Here is a 20,376-nt window from a genome sequence, read left to right on the forward strand (position 1 = left end):
AGCGTTTGCAGTATATAGTTTCTAGGGTGTTCGAAGGGTTGTATCAAAATAGTTTCTGTCGTCTTAAATACTTTAGTGATATACACAAACACTATTCTTTATACATCTTTTCTATGGATGATATACCAATGGGTCATTTGCGCAACCAAAGAAAAATAAAATATGTTTTATCTATGATACGATTTCCACTTGCAAAAAAGATTAATAAACAATTTTCGATATTGCAGAAACTGATGTTACAAACATGGTTGAATATCTAACAGAAAAAGTATATTTGTGTAAACTTTTAGCACATTGTCGAAAACGCATCAAAACGAAGAAATGTATCAGTATAACTGCAAGAGTGGCCTCTTCATGTAGTCCTTTCCTGGAATTTAATTGGCAATGATATTCTATATATAAATAATGTACATGTTTTATTTACAGTTCAATATTCATGTAAACAACTCTTTAATTCTTTCTGCGACTGGGGAATGCTCAATTTTCTTGTAAATAAATGTATGTATAATCCTGGTGATTGTTAAGTGTCATAAACGATACCTGGCAATAACATCGGTTCCAATGCAGTCACATAAATGTAACATACATCCTAATACTGCATTACAACTGAAAATAATAATTCTAGATAGCAGACATTATTCGCCTGATTTAGTAGGAATTATGGCAATTTAGTTTTATTCAATATTTGTGTTATGTCACAGAACCAACCTCTTGATTCAGACTACAATGTATTGTAAAAATTCAGATTTTGTAATTATATATATATATCTACTTTAAAGTAAAAATGGTGCAAAATATGATAATACGTTAATAAGGTCTGGTTTTAACTATTTCAACCGGAGCTGGAAATGAATTGAACCAACATTGGATCGGCGACACCGCATATAAATAAAATATCCATACTGCCTACCAATTGCATTACCACCTAGCAATCACAAATCTGACCACTCTACCAACTACGTTACCACCTCACCCCCAACGCACCAAATGAAATGTAACCCTAATAGCATTAATCTATACTAAAATGACAAGCGTATACTGATGGCCACACTGTTGATATAACACAAGTTACAAAAGCTTCCATAGTGCTCAAATTTAAAGGAAATGCCATAATAATGGATAATGTTTATTTCTTTTCGCAATTACGTTAAAGCTCCAGACAATACATGAATAAGTGAATTAATTTGGGAATAATCTTTCATTTGATATCTGAAACTGACCTTAAGGCACTTAACGTTTGACTTGATCTAAGAAAGAATTACTGTTCAGGCTACGCTGTTAAGATATTAAATTTTACACTTGTCTCGCTATTAATTACTTTTTATAATCGAATTTCTATTTTGGACTACGAAGAAGGAAGGTGATAATGTATCAATGTCATTTGACTTTGTTTTTCAAGGTAAATCTTTTATATTACTTTCATACCTGACGGATAAACCATAAACAACATACAGCATGTATTAATTAAGCCATCACTTACCATTTACACCAGAGGCTTTCCAATTGAAGGAGAACTTCTGTATTTGTCCCATCCCTTTCTCTTTAAAAAATACATCTTATACGCAGTTTAAGATCTGGCTCAAATTCAACGTTAGTTTATTTTTCATAATATTAGAGAATCTGGCTGCCTGTTTGCATGAAAATTTCATAAAATGATTTTATGTGCTTAACTACTTTCTTCCGCAAAATGGTTTGCACTATAGCACTGTTTGAAAATTAAGGGAGTCAAAGAGGTTCAAAACAGGATACAGTAGTTAGTACTGTATTAAAACGATTAAACATATATACCTTTACCTAAAGTGATAGCGGCTACATTTTAACTGTTCCTGAAGAGCATAACTGTAAACAGGAAATAAAATAGAAGTAAAACACTAACTTAAAAGTTAATCTCTACCAAATCTTATAGATTTGTGATACTCAATAATGGAGAAATGCGATTTATTGATGGTTTATACCAGATTGTTTACCTTCACACAATTGTTCAGATAAATGTTTTCAAAAGTTAATACAAAATAAAACAGTGGGGAATCAACAGAAAAGCTCCAAATATGGCCCTGGACAAATTTATGTATATATTTTCAAAATTTAGTCTAGTTCTATGATAACTTAGGATGTTAGGATGGGCGACTTTGATTGAATTTACGGTTTGAAAGTAATGGTGTTGACCCTGAAAAGTGCTAGTGGGCGTGAGAGGTGTACCTCTCATGAACAGACTCAATCAAACCGAGACTGCTATTATTATTCTTGGTTGCATTCTTTGCTTCCAAAGGATCTTTTTACAGATTTTATTACTTATTATATGTAGTTAGAAAGATGATCGTGATGATAAAACGAAACAAATTTCCTGATGAACATGTGATGAACTGGACTTTATTTTATAACGTAGGTGTAAACACATTTGATACACGCTAGCCTACATGCATCAGCTGGCAACATTTAACCCGAAAGTGGGCAGTTGGTGTCTAAATGAAAATGCTGCCTTGTGATATATCAGCCAGATGTGATTCTAAATCATATGCAATAACATTACATATGAAACAGACAGAACATATACTTGTGAATTATATGCTTCAGTTTACTTTTATTTGACAATTGTGTATCGATTTCTCCTAGCTGCCTTGAAATATTTTGAATCTAAAAAGCGTTTTATAATATGAACAAACCGAACTAATATTTGTACAACATTTTTTAAAGTTGATATAGATGAAAGACAGATCACAATTTTATCCATATACATGTAATATGTACTGAAGAATACTACAGTGTAAGCGTGAGATACCATTTTCTGGGTAATGATCTATATATATACACTCAGTTCCAAAAGAAAGTGTGCACTTAGTTTTCTGTTATTTTTTCTCGGTTATTTTCACGAAAACTTATAATGTTTGGTACCAGAATTTAAATCAGTTCGTAAACAAATTGGTGTGCATTTAGATTTTGAGTTATACCTGAGAGTTAGTGTATGAAAAAAATGAAACAAAAACGTCGGGGAATTTTTTGAAATATTTAAACTTAAAAAGTGCACACTTTCTTTTGGAACTGAGTATATATAAACCTACAAACAAAACTCTGTGAACCATTTCTTGATATTGTTTTTATTTGAGTACTTTTGTTATTTGTTAATATTTTCAAGTAAGGTATTCTACGTACTAGTGTACGTAAATATAACTTGTAGAAATGGAAGAAAAGTAGAATCAGTAGCAAAAGCAAAACCGACACAAATTTAAATAGTAAAAATTGTTTATACCATACAGAGTTGAAATCTTAACCATATGGATTATCTAAGGACTAATTCATAATATGCATAAGGATGTATTACATATTTAGCAAGTTCTGTTTCTCTTTATATTTGCGTTTTCTGTTACAGAGTGCCGTATCTTGGAACTTTGTTCTGGAAAAAGTCAAATGCGCTATATACAGTTTTATTTTGACTTAATTTTCAACTAAATGTGCTAATTTGAACAGTCTCCTTCTAGTATGCCCCAGTTTTCAAACAGCCGGCATAAACAAAATAAAAATGAAATACCTTGCAAACTGTCAAGCCAAAACCTGTAAATATGTGTTCAAGTTGTATTTTGTGCTTGTTTTACGTAGTTCATTACATGCTTTTCAACGGGTTTTCAGCTATACATGCGGATCAATTACTTGCATCTATCTCTAATCTCTATGATGGTACTGTTTGTTCCTAGGAAGTAACCGACTACTTCACGTACATCATGTTGAGCAGGTACAAATGACGTTTGATTAATTAACAACAACCTATTCTTTACTTGGAAAGTCCGCCACAGATATAATGTTTTACACTGTCTAAATCAAGCTTAATGAATATTTGATCATTAAACAAATATATCAGTACATGTATACAACTTATTTGACCCAGAAATAACCTAATGCATGTTTTGAAATAAATTGTTAATTCGTTAAAAAAGAAGTTATGGACTGACTATCGGAAATGTGGAAAAAGAAATTATACCATTTGTTGCTAGTTCTAAATGTAAATCAAAGCCTTTTTGACTGAAGAGTATATACAATTAATAGAAAAATCCTTCGATTAATATTAAAACAACATACAAGGAAAAAGTGTCAGTGAAAATCGCCTTTATACTTGCCATACATGTTTGAGTTGAAATTCAAATACAGGGATCATGATCATAATTTACATTAGATTGTTTTGGTATCGTGTTAAAATAAATGTAAACGTCAATATTTTTATACATGAAGTTAAAGAAAACTAGTGCAAAGACGTTTGAAAAAAAAAATGTATCAGGCATTTTTATATGTCACGTATGCATTTCAACTTTTATGATGATACGTAGATACGTTCTATTAATTTGTTTGTTTGTTTAGGGTTTAACGCCGTTTTTCAACTGTATTTCAGTCATGTTACGGCGGGCAGTTAACCTAACCAGTGTTCCTGGATTCTGTACCAGCACAAACCTATTCTCCACAAGTAACTGCCAACTTCCCCACATGAATCAGAGGTGGAGGACTAATGATTTCAGACACAATGTCGTTTATCGAATAGTCACGGAGAACATACGCCCCGCCCGAGGATCGAACTCACGACCCCGCGATCCGTAGACCAACGCTCTACCTACTGAGTTAAGCGGGCGGTCTCATTCTATTAATATTGATATATAGTTTGTGTGGGAACTATATTCTTTAGCTAATGAGCTTTATTTTTTCCACCTACATTATTTGAGTAGACAGTTGAACTTTCGTTAAAAAGAAACAGATACAGATGAAAGATTTTATCATAGAATGAACCGGTCATCGATGCTAGTGTGTTATTTAGTGTTTTCCAAAATAAGCGTTTAATAATTCATGTATATAATTTTGACGGTCTTATTTCATATCTACGACTTTACAAACACTTATTGAATAACTAGCAATGGTACACTCTACATAAATAGGTCTACATGTGCTCCTTTGTGTTTTTGAGTAGCTTATTATATTTGACTTATTGCACAAAAGACACATAAACAGTCATGATATATATATATATATATATATATATATATATATATATATATATATATATATATATATATATATATATATATATATAAGGAGAGAGTTTCACATAAGTTTAGCTTTCTACTCAATCCTTCATGCCTTAATTATGTAGCGTTTCATATTGTAAATGTATATATATGAATAAATTATTGTTTAAACCAATCATGATATATGTTCTGCTCTAGATATTCTTGAACCTCACAAACATGAACCTATTTAAGTGCGCAGAGTTATTTGCAATATATTTCTCTCATCGTTATATTCAAAATAATTGATGCCAAAGATAGCACAAGCAATTTGGCCCACGCCATAAGATGTCAAAATTGCCCAAAGAACAATCTATCTAAAATGAATAGCTTCTATTTACGAATTGAATATAAAAGGAATAATGTGTTTGTATTGTGAAGATGTCTAACAAACGTAATTGGATAATAGACGCGTTCTCTAATATTACAAAAGTGTTGCAATAGAAATGTAGGTATTGATACCCATAAAGCATATTGCCGTAGATGTTTTTTTTGTTGGATTTAACGTCGCACCAACACATGATAGGTCATATGGCGACTTTCCAGCTTTTCAATGGTGGAGGAAGACCCCAGGTGCCCCTCCGTGTATTATTTCATCACGAGCGGGCACCTGGATAGAACCACCGACCTTCCGTAAGCCAGATGTACTACAGAAAAAAGTTATGAAAGGTTAATTGTACTTTTCATAGTACTGAACATATAACAAATGGCATTGAGTTCCATACGCAGATTTACAGAACGGGCAGCTAGGCTAAACATCTGACTGGACCGCAGCGAATCCTAATCCGTAAACTGTGTATTGGCCGAAGTGTAGAGTTTTATCATAGTTATGAATAGCTATGTTGCCTAAAAATATGATACCAAAAGGGTGTCGTGAACTAAATTCACCCCTACAAATCACGCTCTGGGCTATATAAGACATTGATAGTCATTTCACAGTTTTATGGACAAGATGACGTCACATTGGTTAAAGAGGGAAATATCGCTGGCTTATCGATGAAATTGTCTCCCTTGAAAATACGTTATTGCTAGACCCGACAGATTTTGCTACTATAGAGATATGTAGGAAATGAATTTTTAAATGTAAGAATTTTCTTATTTTTTATGCCACATAATTTATTCACATATGAGCACAAACTTTAATCTTTCATTACTCGTTATAAAGTTGATACTATCGTTCCCTATTCCAACAATAGAAAACAGAAAGGAAAAGAGTCATTTTTTCGTAAATGACCATTTTCCAAATAGTTATTTCGTACTTTCGTACTTTTATAATTTTAGTACAAATTTTATCCACGTATGTGCACTAACTTTAAGTATGAAGATGTTATAGGTGTTTTTAAAAAATGATTTTTTTGTGAAACGCGTATTACCATGATTACATAGCTAGACCTACTACATGCATTAGTATACTGATGGTCGATTACAATATGAATGCTTTCTAATCTTCTTTGTCTTTTTTTCTGTTTTGTTTTCTTTTCATCTGAAACTTTTTTTAATGAATTATTTAATTTCTTTATTTTCGCTATGTTTAATCGTTAAAGGGACAAGTACAGGTACAACCAGTTACCGATTCATTAACTGAGCAAAAGAAACTTCTCATTTGGAAAACTTTGAAAATAACGCAACAAATTGAAAGAATGGGCTAATACGATATGATTGGAACACAATGGAGGAAACAGAATCATTAAAATGTCGACAAATAATGACGAACAATGAATTTTCGCTTGTGCGTTCTGTTTATACATTTTACTTGCGAAGATCGCTACGTTGTACTAAGCCTGTTAATTACAAATTGCTAAATGAAGGAGACCCTGTTCTTCCTTCTCCAAAACGCTCTAAGTTCGTTGTGTTAAATGATACATATTGTGTTGAACGGAAAATAACTAGAAGACAACGAATAAGCTAAGCTACAATATTTATTTATTTATTTATTTATTTATTTATTTATTTATTTATTTTGTACAACCTTTGTATTGTATATGTCAACGAATCAATGTTCATTTCTAAAACTGCTTGAAAAATTGTTCATAATATATTTTAAGAAAATGAAATTGTCTCCTGAAGTAACTGAATATACTTTCTTAGTTTGCGACACGAAATAAAGTTGTGAAAGCTAACCACTTTTAGAACGACTGACAAATACCGTATTTTGCGATATTTCAGCAAGTTCCAGTGTAAGGTTATTTTTCGGCTGGTATAAAATCCATCGTGTTAGAAATTTTCTCACTCTAAATTGTAATCATCTGGTCTACTTTTGTGCCTTTCAATAAGTAGGGCTGGCGAATTAGGCCAGTTATTACCTATGTTCAAAGTACGTTTATTATACAGAAAACATGTCGCACGTAGTATGCAATTTTCATCTTCGTCACTGATTAATTACTAGGTGTTACGTTTGTTCTTTTTTCCAGACAATCGAATTATATGACAGAGGCAGTAGTGAAATTAAGAAAAGTAAATGTGTATACCTATAATTAATAAACATTTGATATTTGATGTTTGCGTGTTCATTTTTGTTTGTTTTCATAAGAAATGGCCATTGTCGCACGTAGTATGCAATTTTCATCTCGTCACTGATTAATTACTAGGTGTTACGTTTGTTCTTTTTTTCAGACAATCTAATTTATATGGCAGAGGCAGTAGTGAAATTAACAAAAGTAAATGTGTATACCTATAATTAATAAACATTTGATATTTGATGTTTGCGTGTTCTTTTTTGTTTGTTTTCATAAGAGAATTTACTAGACATAAATAAATCCATTTGAAACGCAGTATAATATTGGTTGAATAGTTCCTTGTTTTGAATTTAACGTAAGCTCAGAACTATATGATTTTGATCAAATTTCAAACTTTAAACAAAACTAAACTATGTCTATATGTATGCTAAAGATATTGGCAAAACAGTAGATGGTGGGTTAGCTGTTGGATTCAGTATACATTCAATTTTAAATCTACAATTAACAATACAAATGCCAAACAAATTATTGTGACGTCATATGTGTCTAGATGTAGCCTAGGGTTATAAACGACGTACCCTTGGGAGGACTTTGCCGATTGACATGCTTAAACATCTTCAAATGTATTATACAAATACAAATACATGGCATTTATACAGCGCAAAAATTATAAAATATTCTATTGCGCTTTACGATTACATAACACACATTTAAAACATATACATTCAAAATATGAACAGGATTCTAGAACTTAGATTTAGACATATATAAATACTATTTTATACACTACTGATATTTTGTATTTTAACAAGAGTACACTCACTGTTCATGAAACTGACTAAACAAGTGTGTTTTCAGTTTTGATCTAAAGCTGGCTTCAGAATGAATGGCTTTCAGATAGCTAGGTAGATCGCCCCACCATTTGGGACCAACGACGGCAATATATCTGTCTAATAATTTTGTTCTCCGACTAGGGATGTTAAAGTTAGTATCACTTTGTGAGCGTAGTCTGTACCGTTATCGAGTAGGTACACACATTTTCCTCAGATATACTGGAGCTGTACCACTGATGACACGGACGACTATTACTAGGACTTTGAACATGACTCTTAGACTAGCCTTAACTGAAAGCCCGTGTAATTCTTTCAGAAGTTCAGAACTTGGTTGTTCATAGGAAGCATTCATGACTACTCTAGCGGCATAATATTGGACTCACTGTAGTTTGTTGATTTTGTAGGCTGGAATTTCGGTAAATAAACCGTTGCAGAAGTCAATGTGGGAATGAACCAATCCATGCACTAATGATTCAGTTGACTTTTGTGTAAGATGTATCCGTACAGCTCTAAGGTTTCGTAACTGCACATGAGCTATCTGACACTTTTTCTGGATGTGATGGTCAAAGTTGAGTGTATTGGTCATAGTTACACACAAGGTCTCTTGACATGATCGACGCATTTTACGTCACACCCACCAACGTTTACACTTGTGATGTTCAATTTCGCTAACTGTTGTTTGGTTCCATACATTATTATTTCAGTTTTAGACTGATTCATTTTCAGTTTAAAGATTGTCATCCATTTTATGATTTCATTCAGATACCTGTCAAGTTGTTGAAAAACAGTTTTCTCATTTTGAGAATTTCCCGCTTGAATTTTAACGCAATCTTGTGGTCATCCGCGTATCCATAGAGATCGGCTGGATATTTCTGCACCACTCGGTTTGGAGCCGATATATACAGGGTAAAGATCACCAAATAAGCCAAAGACTAGGAATGTTGTACTAATAGTTCGGCAAGTTCAATTAAATCATTATGATGATATGCACACATATTTTATAGTTTAAGTATCAAACAATATGTTATACTGATCGTCTTATGTCAACACAACATTAGTAATTCACAAGATACCATTCAGAGTTCGTAAAAAATCAGTATAAGTGTATAGGACGATGTTAGCTTTCCATAACTTTATAAAATGAGAATAAAATTGTACGTAAACCTCTGCATATTAATTAAACATATCTGAAATGGTCTAAATAATAAGTTCAGCATAGAGAACTTATTACATATCGATGCAAATATCTAGCAGTAAGATCACTTAGGCTTTTCAGAACTTCACTTAAGCTTATATAGAATTATCAATTTATTTATTTGTACCGATTTGATTGCTTAAATATTATTTTCTATAATACAGAATAAAACAAGAGCTGTCAATATCGGTGACAAATGCCCCCGAAGCGTACCCTAGAATACTACAGTTGTCTGCGCAAAAAATCACACATCATTTCGTGACCTTGACCTTGACCACCCGAGAGACCCGGGGCATAAGCGTGACACGCCTCAATATGGTTAACATTTGTGTCAAATTATTTTCAAATCCCTTGATAAATGAAAGAGCTATGGACTAGACAAGAAATACCTTTGACTTCTAAGTGTGACCTTGACCTTGGAGCTAGGGGTCTGGGTCTTGCGCATGACACGTTATCTCAATAAAGGGAACATTTATAGTAAGTAATTTCAAAATTCCTTCATCAATGGCAGAGTTATGGCTCGGACATGAAACAGACCATGTTAACCTTTTACTCCTAAGTGTGACCTTGACCTTGGAGCTAGGGGTCTGGGTATGGCGCATGATACGACATCTTATTATGGTTATCATTTATGCTAAGTTATTTCAAAATCCCTTCATGGATAGCAGAGTTATGGACCGGACACGAAACAGACCCTGTTAACCTTTGACCTCTAAGTGTGACCTTAACCTTGGAGCTAGGGGTCTGGGACTTACATATGACAGGTCTTCTTATTATGGTAAATATTTATACCAAGTTATTTTAAAATCCCTTTATGGATGACAGAGTTACTGCCAGGACAAGAATTTACACGGACGCACGCACAGACTCACGAACGGACGGACGGACGGACAGACAGTGCGATTTAAATAGGCCCACCTTCGAGGGCATAAAAAAAGGAAAGAATGCGAAGAAAGATAAGCAGTATGTAATTTTCTTGGAACATCAGACCGTTTTAAGATTGTCTAAAATTCTATTTTCAAAAAATAATTATTTAGATTTTTGCATAAAGTAATTCACAGGACTGCCTATGCTACATAGGGATTATATAAAGTTACAAAATGTTGATCCATTTAAGCACGTTGTAAGCATATATTAAAATGACTGGACTGGTTTTAAGCACTCTAGAATTAGAAATCCTGGATGATGGATTCGAACTTACAATTGCACAGAGACAGCAATTTACCATGAACAAACCTGAAAATCTTACCGCTCGACCACTTGCGTTATCGCCTAGGAAAATCTGACCGTCTATTACTTGAGTAACTGCCATACGAGAACAAATCTGACCACTCTACAATTTGAGTCATCTCCTAGCGAGTACAAATTTACCTACTCTATAACAAGCATAACCTCCTGGTACCACTCTACCAGCTGTGTTACCGTCTAGCGAGAACAAACAATACTACTTACCATTTGTGCTAACGCCATGCAAGAACAAATCTAACCGCACTCACTACCACTTGCGTAATCGCCTAGCAAGAACAAGTCTCACAAGTCGACCACTTGTGTTACCTCCTAGCGAGAACAAATATGACCACACTACCACTCGCGTTACTGCCTAGCAAAAACACACCGGACCACTCATCTACTTGTGGTACCGCATAGTAAGAACAAATCTGACGACTCTCTGGTAAAAGGCTAATTATAGATGTTGAATGTTGCATGTTATTTATGTCATATTTCTTTCGATAAAGTAGATCTCTTTTGTCTTCAATACGGCAAAGAAAAAGTGCCAGGTATGTGTTAAAAGTCACAAATACGAGACAACTCGCTCAAAATTCAAGTAACTAAATCATAATTTCGTGTAACGTATCTGGAAATTTCTAGTTACTAAGTATAGTATAGAACGTTAAGGTCCAGGCCAGGTTTAGGTAGCTCGTGTAGCCCTCGGGTAGCTCTGGAGGATCATTTAAGATGAATGGGTATCATTTTCTCTAAAGAAATTCGCTGTTTTAACTATGTTTACGGCTTGAAGATTTTCGACCAAGTTTGAGCCTATTTGGCAAGGAAATACATACATACATCCTACATTAACGTGTAGTTTTGAGTCTGACCACAATGGGGTACCAGGGTAGCTCTAGAATTTGAGGAGAGGAGAGAGAATATTTCGATACTTGAAACATGTCACTGTTTTGTTCATATTTGGATGATTTTTATCATAAAATCCCGGCATTCCGAGTCAATATATAACACACATGGCACTTACGTTTTTCCATACTTTAAACACGTCATTTTGCATGGTCAACCTATTGCTGATTATTGGCTCTAGTAAAGAAAAATATTTATTTTCTAGTAAGGACTATAATCTTCTTATTATATTAAAGATATAAACAGGCTTCTTCAAAGTTATTATAAAACTTATCTACTATTATTATTTGTGATATTTAATCCAAAAGCGGTCTACACGTAACGAGTGTTTACGTCTTTACTGAAATGAAGATCTTTTGAAGGTATTTTTGTAAATATTAAAGTAATGCCTATGCGGGAATATACAGATGTTGCATTCATATTAAGGAATTCATCTATAGAAACATACAGATACCTCTAGCTTTATATATTGCAATAGATACCTCTAGCTTTATATATTGCAATAATGCAATAGTATTTCTAATATATTGAAACTGGATATAAATAAGAGAGAACTGATAAAAATTTTGAACTGACCTCTAGTAACACTTTATGCGTATACGAATAACTTGTGCTGAAAATTTTATCTGAGAAAACATCAATCAAATGTATTTTGTATTCAGCTTATGGAAAGTCATAAATCTGACAATTTTGACGAATTGTGTCATATAAAAATAAAACATCTTTCAAAATTTTGTTTCACAGTCATACTCTTTTATGTTTATATATGCCATTTTTTATTTACAGAAATTAGTGTCAAGTGAACGCTGTAATGAATGTGGAACATCTTGTGACACAACTCGTTTAAGCTTTAAGCTTATTAAACTAACTTCGAATTTATATTCATTTCAATACATTTACATGTATCCACTTTATAGTACGTCACTCATAGTAGCAATCAAATGCGATTTCTGTAACACTTCTGTAGCAATTTCTCCATACAGCCACACATTTTACAATTATCCATGTCGGTAGAATATTGTTGAGTCTTGCCAAGGTCTGAAAATATTAATGATGTTAAATATATGTTAGTATACAGACAGACCTATTTTAAACAACCAGCCAAGGGAACAAAACATTCGGCTGGCAAAAGAAGATGGCTGTTGAAAAAACTTGAAAACAAAACAAAGAGAAATTAGCTTACTGGCTGCTATAGGGAAGTGGTTGCTCAATACAGGTGTCAACTTAAGCAGGTCCAGCTGTATGTGTAATATAGTGAAATGCCGTTTTTTTCACTATATGCGTAATATGCCAACATTTCTTTTGAGAACTGCATTTACTCTAGACGTGTTATGTTGTCATATGTCTTTGGAAAACCGGTTGTACTGTAACACTTTGCGTAATGTGGTGACATGTCTTTGAGGAACTGGTTTTGTAGCTGATGCGAAATGTGATATGTTGACATGTATTTGGAGAACTGGTTAAATTGTAGTTGATGCGTAATGTGGTGACATGCCTTTGGAGAACTGGTTTTGTAGTTGATGCATTATGTGGTGACATGTTTTTGGAGAATTGGTTTTGTAGTTGATGCATAATGTGGTGACATGTCTTTGGAGAGGAAGGTTAAAATTTCTTCTGTCACCATGTGTTCTAATTTGGTTAAAATATGGTGGAATAGTAGCAAAGAAAATGTCTTTATTTTATATACTTTTCTGTATAATGTCATGATAACTGATATCACAGAGGAGGATTGGGATTAATTGAAAATCTTCTGTCATGCTTATTGAGCTTACTTATGCGAGTAAAACATAATCTCTTTTAGTTTATATGAGAGAATTTCATTAAAATTAGCATTACAATTAACATTTGATTGACTAACACTCATGCAGATTTCTATGTTACATAAAAAATACATTATGTAACAAAATTGTAATTTGTCTTTCATTTATTATCATAGGCTTTATAGAATGAGCACATTAACACGTCGCAAACGGTTTGAACAGTAATGATAGTCAATTATTTGCCATGCCCAACTCGAACCGGTGCTACTTTAATCATTTTAACATTAAATATAAATTATCTAAAACTATTACGGGATGGCAACAAAAATCTAAAAGCGAAATGTCCTGATTATTCCTCGACTGAAATGTGATTTATCTTAATTATTTCCGTTTACAGTTGTATACATAAGACCTCCACCATCCCCTTGCAGCCATATCTTCACGATTATTATGCAAATGATTTTCTTTTTGACACTATATTTTAATCGAATTTTATTTTCTATATTTCTTTTGTTTTATTTCCAAAAAACGACTAGAATCATTTTTAGATTTTTATCTCCAATTTCTGATTATTTCTGCAATTTTTTAAAGTTTTTCACATTTTCTGATATTTACCGACTGGGATTTTATATCTCATTTTCACCCTGCATGATATAGACCGTAGATACCCATTGCATACCCGTTTGCAAAAATAAAAATGAATCAATCAATACATTGGAATAAATAGAAGACTTACCGCATACTCGTCTATAAAAGATAACTTTGAGCCAACCCCGTCCACTAAATATCGACTCTTGGGTGACGCACTGACTAGCGCATGTTCTACAGCTGAGACAACGGGTGTCACGTCATCAGATGGAGGCCATGTCCCCATTGGCTTTGGGAGCCAAGACATCAAGTACTCTTTCGAATACGCGTTCCTTACTTGTTCAGATGCATTTTCCCACATTTCTTCAATCTCTTGAATATGTCGTTTTACCTTAGAAATCAATAACAGTTGGCTCTTTTTTACCATTAAAACAAAGTGATTATGCTCAGTGTGTTGAAATGCTTTATTCAAAATATGACTTGTTTAAATGATTTTGTTTTGTCCTTCTTTTGTTAGTATCAATTACCTCATGGGACCATTTCAAAGCTTTTGAAGAGAAAGTTTGAAAACCAAAAGCTTTTCTTTTCAACGGACTCGTAAGAAATGAAAAATACATATACATATTGAGAAGCCATTTTTGTTTAAAAGACCTTTTGATCTTTTCTTGTCAAAACGATTTATAAGCTCTATTGAAGAATCAACGAATTCTACTTTTATACTGATTTTCTCGCCAACGAAATTCATCCTACCATGGTTTACATGTACAGTTCCCAAAACTTCTTTTGAATATATTAACAATACATATATTGAGTAAATAAAACGCTAAGACGGAATTCTTAAAAACAGAATAATAATCATTTAACAGAATTTTACTTACCACTGCTGAACTGTTTACAGAAGTACATCGTCCATACATGCCTGGCTCAACAATGCTTACTTTACTCCAAATTTCTTCATTTCTAGTCTCAGAGAATCTGATAGTGTTTCAACACCATGTTTTGCAGTCTCATAATTTGATTGTACAGGCAAAGTCATTAGCCCATGAACGCTTGTAATATTGACAACCCTTCCTATGTAAGAAAAAAAAAGTATTAAATATTTTCGACCTGTCAAATTGGGAAGAAACTGTTAGGGTAATGCATGAAAAGTATTTACCAAGTAGATTTTCTTTTGTACGAAACTTACTTTTAAGTTTATTGGTTCCTCTGTATGGGTAAAAAAGGAGTTGTTGAAATACTTAAAGTATACTTACCCTTCATTAGGACATGTAACAAATGAAAATGTATGTGCAGTAGCTAATAACAAAGGCGGGAAGAATACCTGTTCAGATTATGAACAGCTGAACATTTTGAGGGTCATGTAAATTGTTTAATGTATTGTAATTTCTTCGACAATAGATTTTGCTGATAACTGCGTCTTCCGTTGTGTGAAACAAACAAATCTGAGATTTGTTATCTATAAACTAGACATAATATGCAAAAAAAACGTACATACCTTTTGACTGCCTAATAAGTGGAAGAAATTCCTTTGTTACTCGAATTGGTCCATAGAGGTTGATATTAAATGTTCTTTCATATAGCGAGACTGTCGTAAATTCCACCTCGCCACGGAAATTGATACCAGCATTGTTAACAATTCCCCAAAGTTCTGAAGCATGGTAAAACATACATAGCGTTTTCTACAATGAAAAAGTGCGTTTGCAATTTCTATGACGCAAATATTAGTACTCCAAATTAATCTGACAAAAATCAATTCTTGATTATGAACAGTAATGATTTATCATATGATGAATCAGAAGATTTTAAAAGGAACAATTTAAAGTAAACAAATTATTTTTGTAAAGTACTAACTTAAAATACCTTTTCTTGCAGTATGTTTCTTAACATATTGGAACGCACTGGAAACACTTTCTTCTTTTGTGACATCAATTTCAACAATATGGAGACGTTTCGAACAGTCACTTTTAAGTTGCCTGGCACCATCCCCCTTTTCGTTTAAACACCCAGCAAACACAATAAAGCCAAGTTCATCGAAATGCCTTGCAAATGCGAAACCGAGTCCTGAAAATTTATCTTTAAGGTATTCGTTTGTTTGTTTCGTTAGATATAATTAAGATTATCAATAGACATTTCAGTTATACATGGTTATATGTTACAATTTACGCATAATTTCCAGTACTTTTGTGATCACAGCAACTTGATGTCAACCTCCCAAACAGAAATCAACGATAAAGAAAGAGATATTCTCTTTATTGACTTTAGTCTATTTTAAAAAAAGAACCATTAACAATGTATAATTTTGCATGATTTAAATAATACTTTTTAATCATTGTAACTGTACTGTTTTAAGACATGTTTAATGTGGTACCTGAGTCACATCCAGTGATGAAAACACCGCGACCTGAAATTTCTATCGTCTTTTCCATGAACAGCGACCAAATTCTTTGTAGACCTCTCCAAATCACATATCCTAAGATTGTCATTATGGTATATTTTGAGAACATGTATGGTATAAAACATATTGCAATAGCAAAAGTAATTTGGTAAAATTCATATCCAACAATATCAATTAAATTCACGCCGTCTTTCATTTTAAACAGTGTCTGTCTAATAAGAGAGTAAACATGTACATTTATTGTATCGCGTAGTATTTTTGTGTTAGGTCTTATCTGGCCTAAATTAATCGGTTGTTTACGCACCGGGGCATACGAGAAATGCAGGATTTAATTTAAAAAGCAAATATTACTATATAATAACGGCTTTCAGTAATAGTAGAGCCGAGAGCTCACATCACATATTGATCCCATTTAACACTAGAATTTAACATATGGCAATATATTAGTAAGAATATTTTGTTGGCAGTTACATTAACATGTGCATAAACCCGAAGGAGAAATTAATGTTAAACATAAATACACAGATGCTTGATTGAATAACAATTTACCTTATTTTCTTTGCAACCCAGTACTAGTATACCTTATTACGCAAGACACAATATGGTCCAACTCAGCCAATCAAGCACTAGAGTTATGCTTTTGACTATGTAATAAAATCAACGCGATTTTTATGGACTTTCTAGGTATTTTCTAGTTCAAAATTCTCCATCAGGTATCTGATTAAAACGTGAAATGAACAATAAGCAAACACGGTGTGCAGTTTCCTCCCTACGGAACAGTTCAAATGAGTGCTATATATATTTTAAATAAACCTATTAGAGCAGGAAATAAAAATGAGCCAAATTCTACTACAAAATAAATATGCTGACAATACAGGACGTGGCAGTTAAACTTGTTAGACAAAAAATATAAAATAATATGGCTACATATCATATAAATTCATACCGCACAAGACACAATACATCGTACGTTCAAATGAACAAAATTTGCATTCAAGGACTATCAAACGCATTGTCTAAACACTTAAAACTTTGATCCTAGAAGATTTTCTCTATGTATAATAATATTTGTGTATATATATATTATGTATATGCTTATGACATGCGAATAACAGAAAAGGATATTAAGGTGGTAAGTTTTGGTGCTACACGAAGCGCTGTTATTCGTTTAATTCCGTCCAGTATCTATTGGTGCGTGAGATACATCTCAATACCTCTCATAAACAAACTCAATTAAACCGGCTCTACTATTTCCAATGACATCAAGTTAAGTTTACTTTAACCTTGTGGAATGCCAATGTAGGTGATGCCGACGTAATTCAATAGTTTCACGTGGTTGTGTCAAACGTTGAACTTCAGTGAATTATATACAGAGATAAAAACCGGATGGTGTTTGATAGCAAACAGCATACGAATAAAAGAGGATCAATAAATAGTGGCTGAAATAGACGGAATATCTTCAAGTATCCCAACTAAATAAGAAATGCAGAGAGTAATGGCAAATCATTTCGCTGTGCTCTGTAGTGACTTGCATTGAAATCAAATAATTTAGATATAACAAACACAAAACCGATTGAAAATAGACCGTGAGAATCATCCATCTACTGATAAGCCATTAGAGTTGCTAAATTATTATTATTATTATACCAGTTTTATATAGCGCCCTTTTCATGATCAATTTCACGTTCAAAGGCGCTTTACATAGTTCAAATGCAGCCACACAGGGCGCATAATTCATCCACTACTAGTACAGACACACAGCGATCTGACCAGAGGGACAGAGTGAGACAAAGCCCCCATGACAGAGAGATCAGAAATCAGATACAGGCTTGTCCGGCTAACTTAGCCTAGCTCGTTGTGAATAGACAGCCTGGTTCTTGAACGTGCCCAGTGTATAGCACTGATACACGCAAGGATTGCCTGGGTTCCTGACCAGTACACCTCTAGTTGGGTGGGAAACACTGAAAAGCGTTTCTGAAAATTCCCGAGTAGCTGCCGGGGATTGAACCCCGACCTCAGGATTGGAAGGCCAGTGTGCAAACCACTGAGCTATCCGTCCACCGAATTTCATTAAACTTCTTTCATTATTTTCTATGAATATTTATTACCAACATGTGAAGTTGTGTACCCACACCCGGTCACCCCCACCGCCCTGGTCATCCGCCGCCCCTCCCCATCCCAACAGTTCTTTTTATTTGTTTTTTTCCTTTTTTTCAACCTTAAACCTTCCATGAATATTTATCAACCCAGTCACCCCTACCACCCCGATGATGCACCCCACACCCCAACATTTTTTTTCCATTTTTTATTTTCCATCGATATTTATTATCATTATGCCGGATATATTGCTTTGCCATTCCTCATCCACAAACCAATTCGACGGGGGATATCAATTCATTGAATTTGCTTAACAAACTTATACTTATGCTGAAAGAATTCTACTTTGGTTGGGCAACCAAGGTAATAATCAAGTTTTAAATCTACCTTCAGGGTTAATTCAACTGGTATAAGCAAATAAAACAATCCATAACTTATCTGATTATACTAACCTTTAAGGCGAACTTGGATAGAAAGTAGGCGTAATGGTCTAGTCAATGATATTTTACATTCTTAATTGCATTATTATAGAACCTATCAAAAACGTAATTTCAAATGTAATAGTGGTTATTGCAATATGTTCCGAGCATTTAATATAATACAGCTGTCATTGTGTCTACTATTATTTAGTTTATTACGTACGAAGCTAATAAAGCTGTATTGTACTTTTTTTTCTTTAAATATAGAAATATCTTATGAAGAAAACTATATATTTGTTGTTACTAATAACGTTGCAATTCCATGGACTTGACATTTTACTCTCTGAAAGGCTTATTCTATAAAACTGTTGTTACTGTAATTTGAAAGAGATGTTTTAAATGACCCACCACAACCTAGTGATCAATTGTTCCTCCCACATAATGAAAAATATTCATGATACAGCTATACTTCATGTAGACAGGTGGACAATTTATGCCCTTAACCTTTAGCCTGCTGCCGATAAGTGATTCTGAATTTGCGACAAGCGCAGACCAAGATCAGCCTGCACATCCGTGCAGTCTGATCATGGTCTGCACTGTTCGCTATTCAGTGAGTACATTTTCAGTGAACTCCCCTTCGAATAATAAATAGTATTGCCCTTATTGAATGATTGACAAGTCCATTTTAGAAATTTAGCAGGCTAAGGGTTAATAAACATGTTTCCAGTACATCTTCTGCTAACTTATTCAGTCAATATCTTTTCAGTATACTTATAAAAACATAAATAAATAACAATTTTACACTGTAAAAACAAAGTGTGGTCTGAACTTCACTAAATTTAAGTATTGTGCATACTGCTGATTTATTTTAGTAAAATGTTTAGGCATTAAACACCTGTGCTGAAATTATTATTATAGCTTTACTGCATGTTTGTGTCCACGACATGGTTAAAAGAGGGCCTAAATTTTAATTATTGAAAATACGTTAATAATTTGTGAATATGAGGAATTTTAAGTACAGCTACACTGCTTATTATGAAATACGTTTCAATACATTACTGGCGCTAGAGAAAGCATTTCTACATATTCTACATTCAGTAGTTTTATAAAGACTGCCAAGATAGTTTCATGATAACTAGCAAATGGATGCTTCGTCTAATATCGAAAAAAGTGGAGGCGTACCTCCATAAAACGAGACTAAACGATTAGTAAGATAAAACAAAATATCATATCAGAACCTGCTTTATAAGGAATGTCTATTAGGCAGCAGAACTAATTTTATTTCTAAAAGGATCAAATTAACCATTACTGATGCCCACCTTCATTCCAGTATGGTTCAATTACTGGTCAATTTTTCATAGCTATTTTGTACTAATTTCTTTTAAGTCGAAACAAATTCTACAACTTACATTAATAACTCTTGGTATTCCGCCGCCACGATGGTATGACAAAAGAGGTCAG

The 20,376-nt window shown here is 33.4% G+C and overlaps 2 protein-coding genes across 2 annotated transcripts in view; both read right to left on the minus strand.

Annotated features, from left to right (window-relative positions):
• Positions 1-2,996: 2,996 nt before the first annotated feature.
• The window catches only part of LOC123533700 (gephyrin-like), a 473,298-nt gene continuing 455,918 nt past the window's right edge, over positions 2,997-20,376 (minus strand). Inside the window, exon 27 of the mRNA XM_053551160.1 lies at positions 2,997-3,046. The gene's annotated coding sequence lies outside the window, so the exon portion shown is untranslated. The remainder of the gene's footprint in view (positions 3,047-20,376) is intronic.
• Positions 12,298-16,615, minus strand: LOC123533729 (D-beta-hydroxybutyrate dehydrogenase, mitochondrial-like). The gene is made up of 6 exons (XM_045315550.2): positions 16,373-16,615; positions 15,865-16,065; positions 15,500-15,652; positions 14,883-15,075; positions 14,153-14,395; positions 12,298-12,694 (listed from the first exon to the last, which is right to left on the minus strand). The coding sequence occupies exons 1-4, from the start codon at positions 16,593-16,595 to the stop codon at positions 14,939-14,941; spliced, it is 714 nt and encodes a 237-aa protein (XP_045171485.2). The 5' UTR covers positions 16,596-16,615; the 3' UTR covers positions 12,298-12,694; positions 14,153-14,395; positions 14,883-14,938.

The sequence above is a fragment of the Mercenaria mercenaria genome, chromosome 1 (assembly GCF_021730395.1).
Source record: "Mercenaria mercenaria strain notata chromosome 1, MADL_Memer_1, whole genome shotgun sequence".
In the NCBI taxonomy this organism is placed as follows: domain Eukaryota; kingdom Metazoa; phylum Mollusca; class Bivalvia; order Venerida; family Veneridae; genus Mercenaria; species Mercenaria mercenaria.

What these genes read in the sequence shown, in the direction of transcription:
- LOC123533729 (XM_045315550.2), bottom strand. Translation starts at nt 16,595, where the DNA reads ATGAAAGACGGCGTGAATTTAATTGATATTGTTGGATATGAATTTTAC. An exon ending in CATCACTGGATGTGACTCAG is followed by an intron (nt 16,066 to 16,372) that starts GTACCACATTAA and finishes ATAAATTTTCAG; the next exon opens with GACTCGGTTTCGCATTTGCA. An exon ending in ACTTATTAGGCAGTCAAAAG is followed by an intron (nt 15,076 to 15,499) that starts GTATGTACGTTT and finishes TTTCTTACATAG; the next exon opens with GAAGGGTTGTCAATATTACA.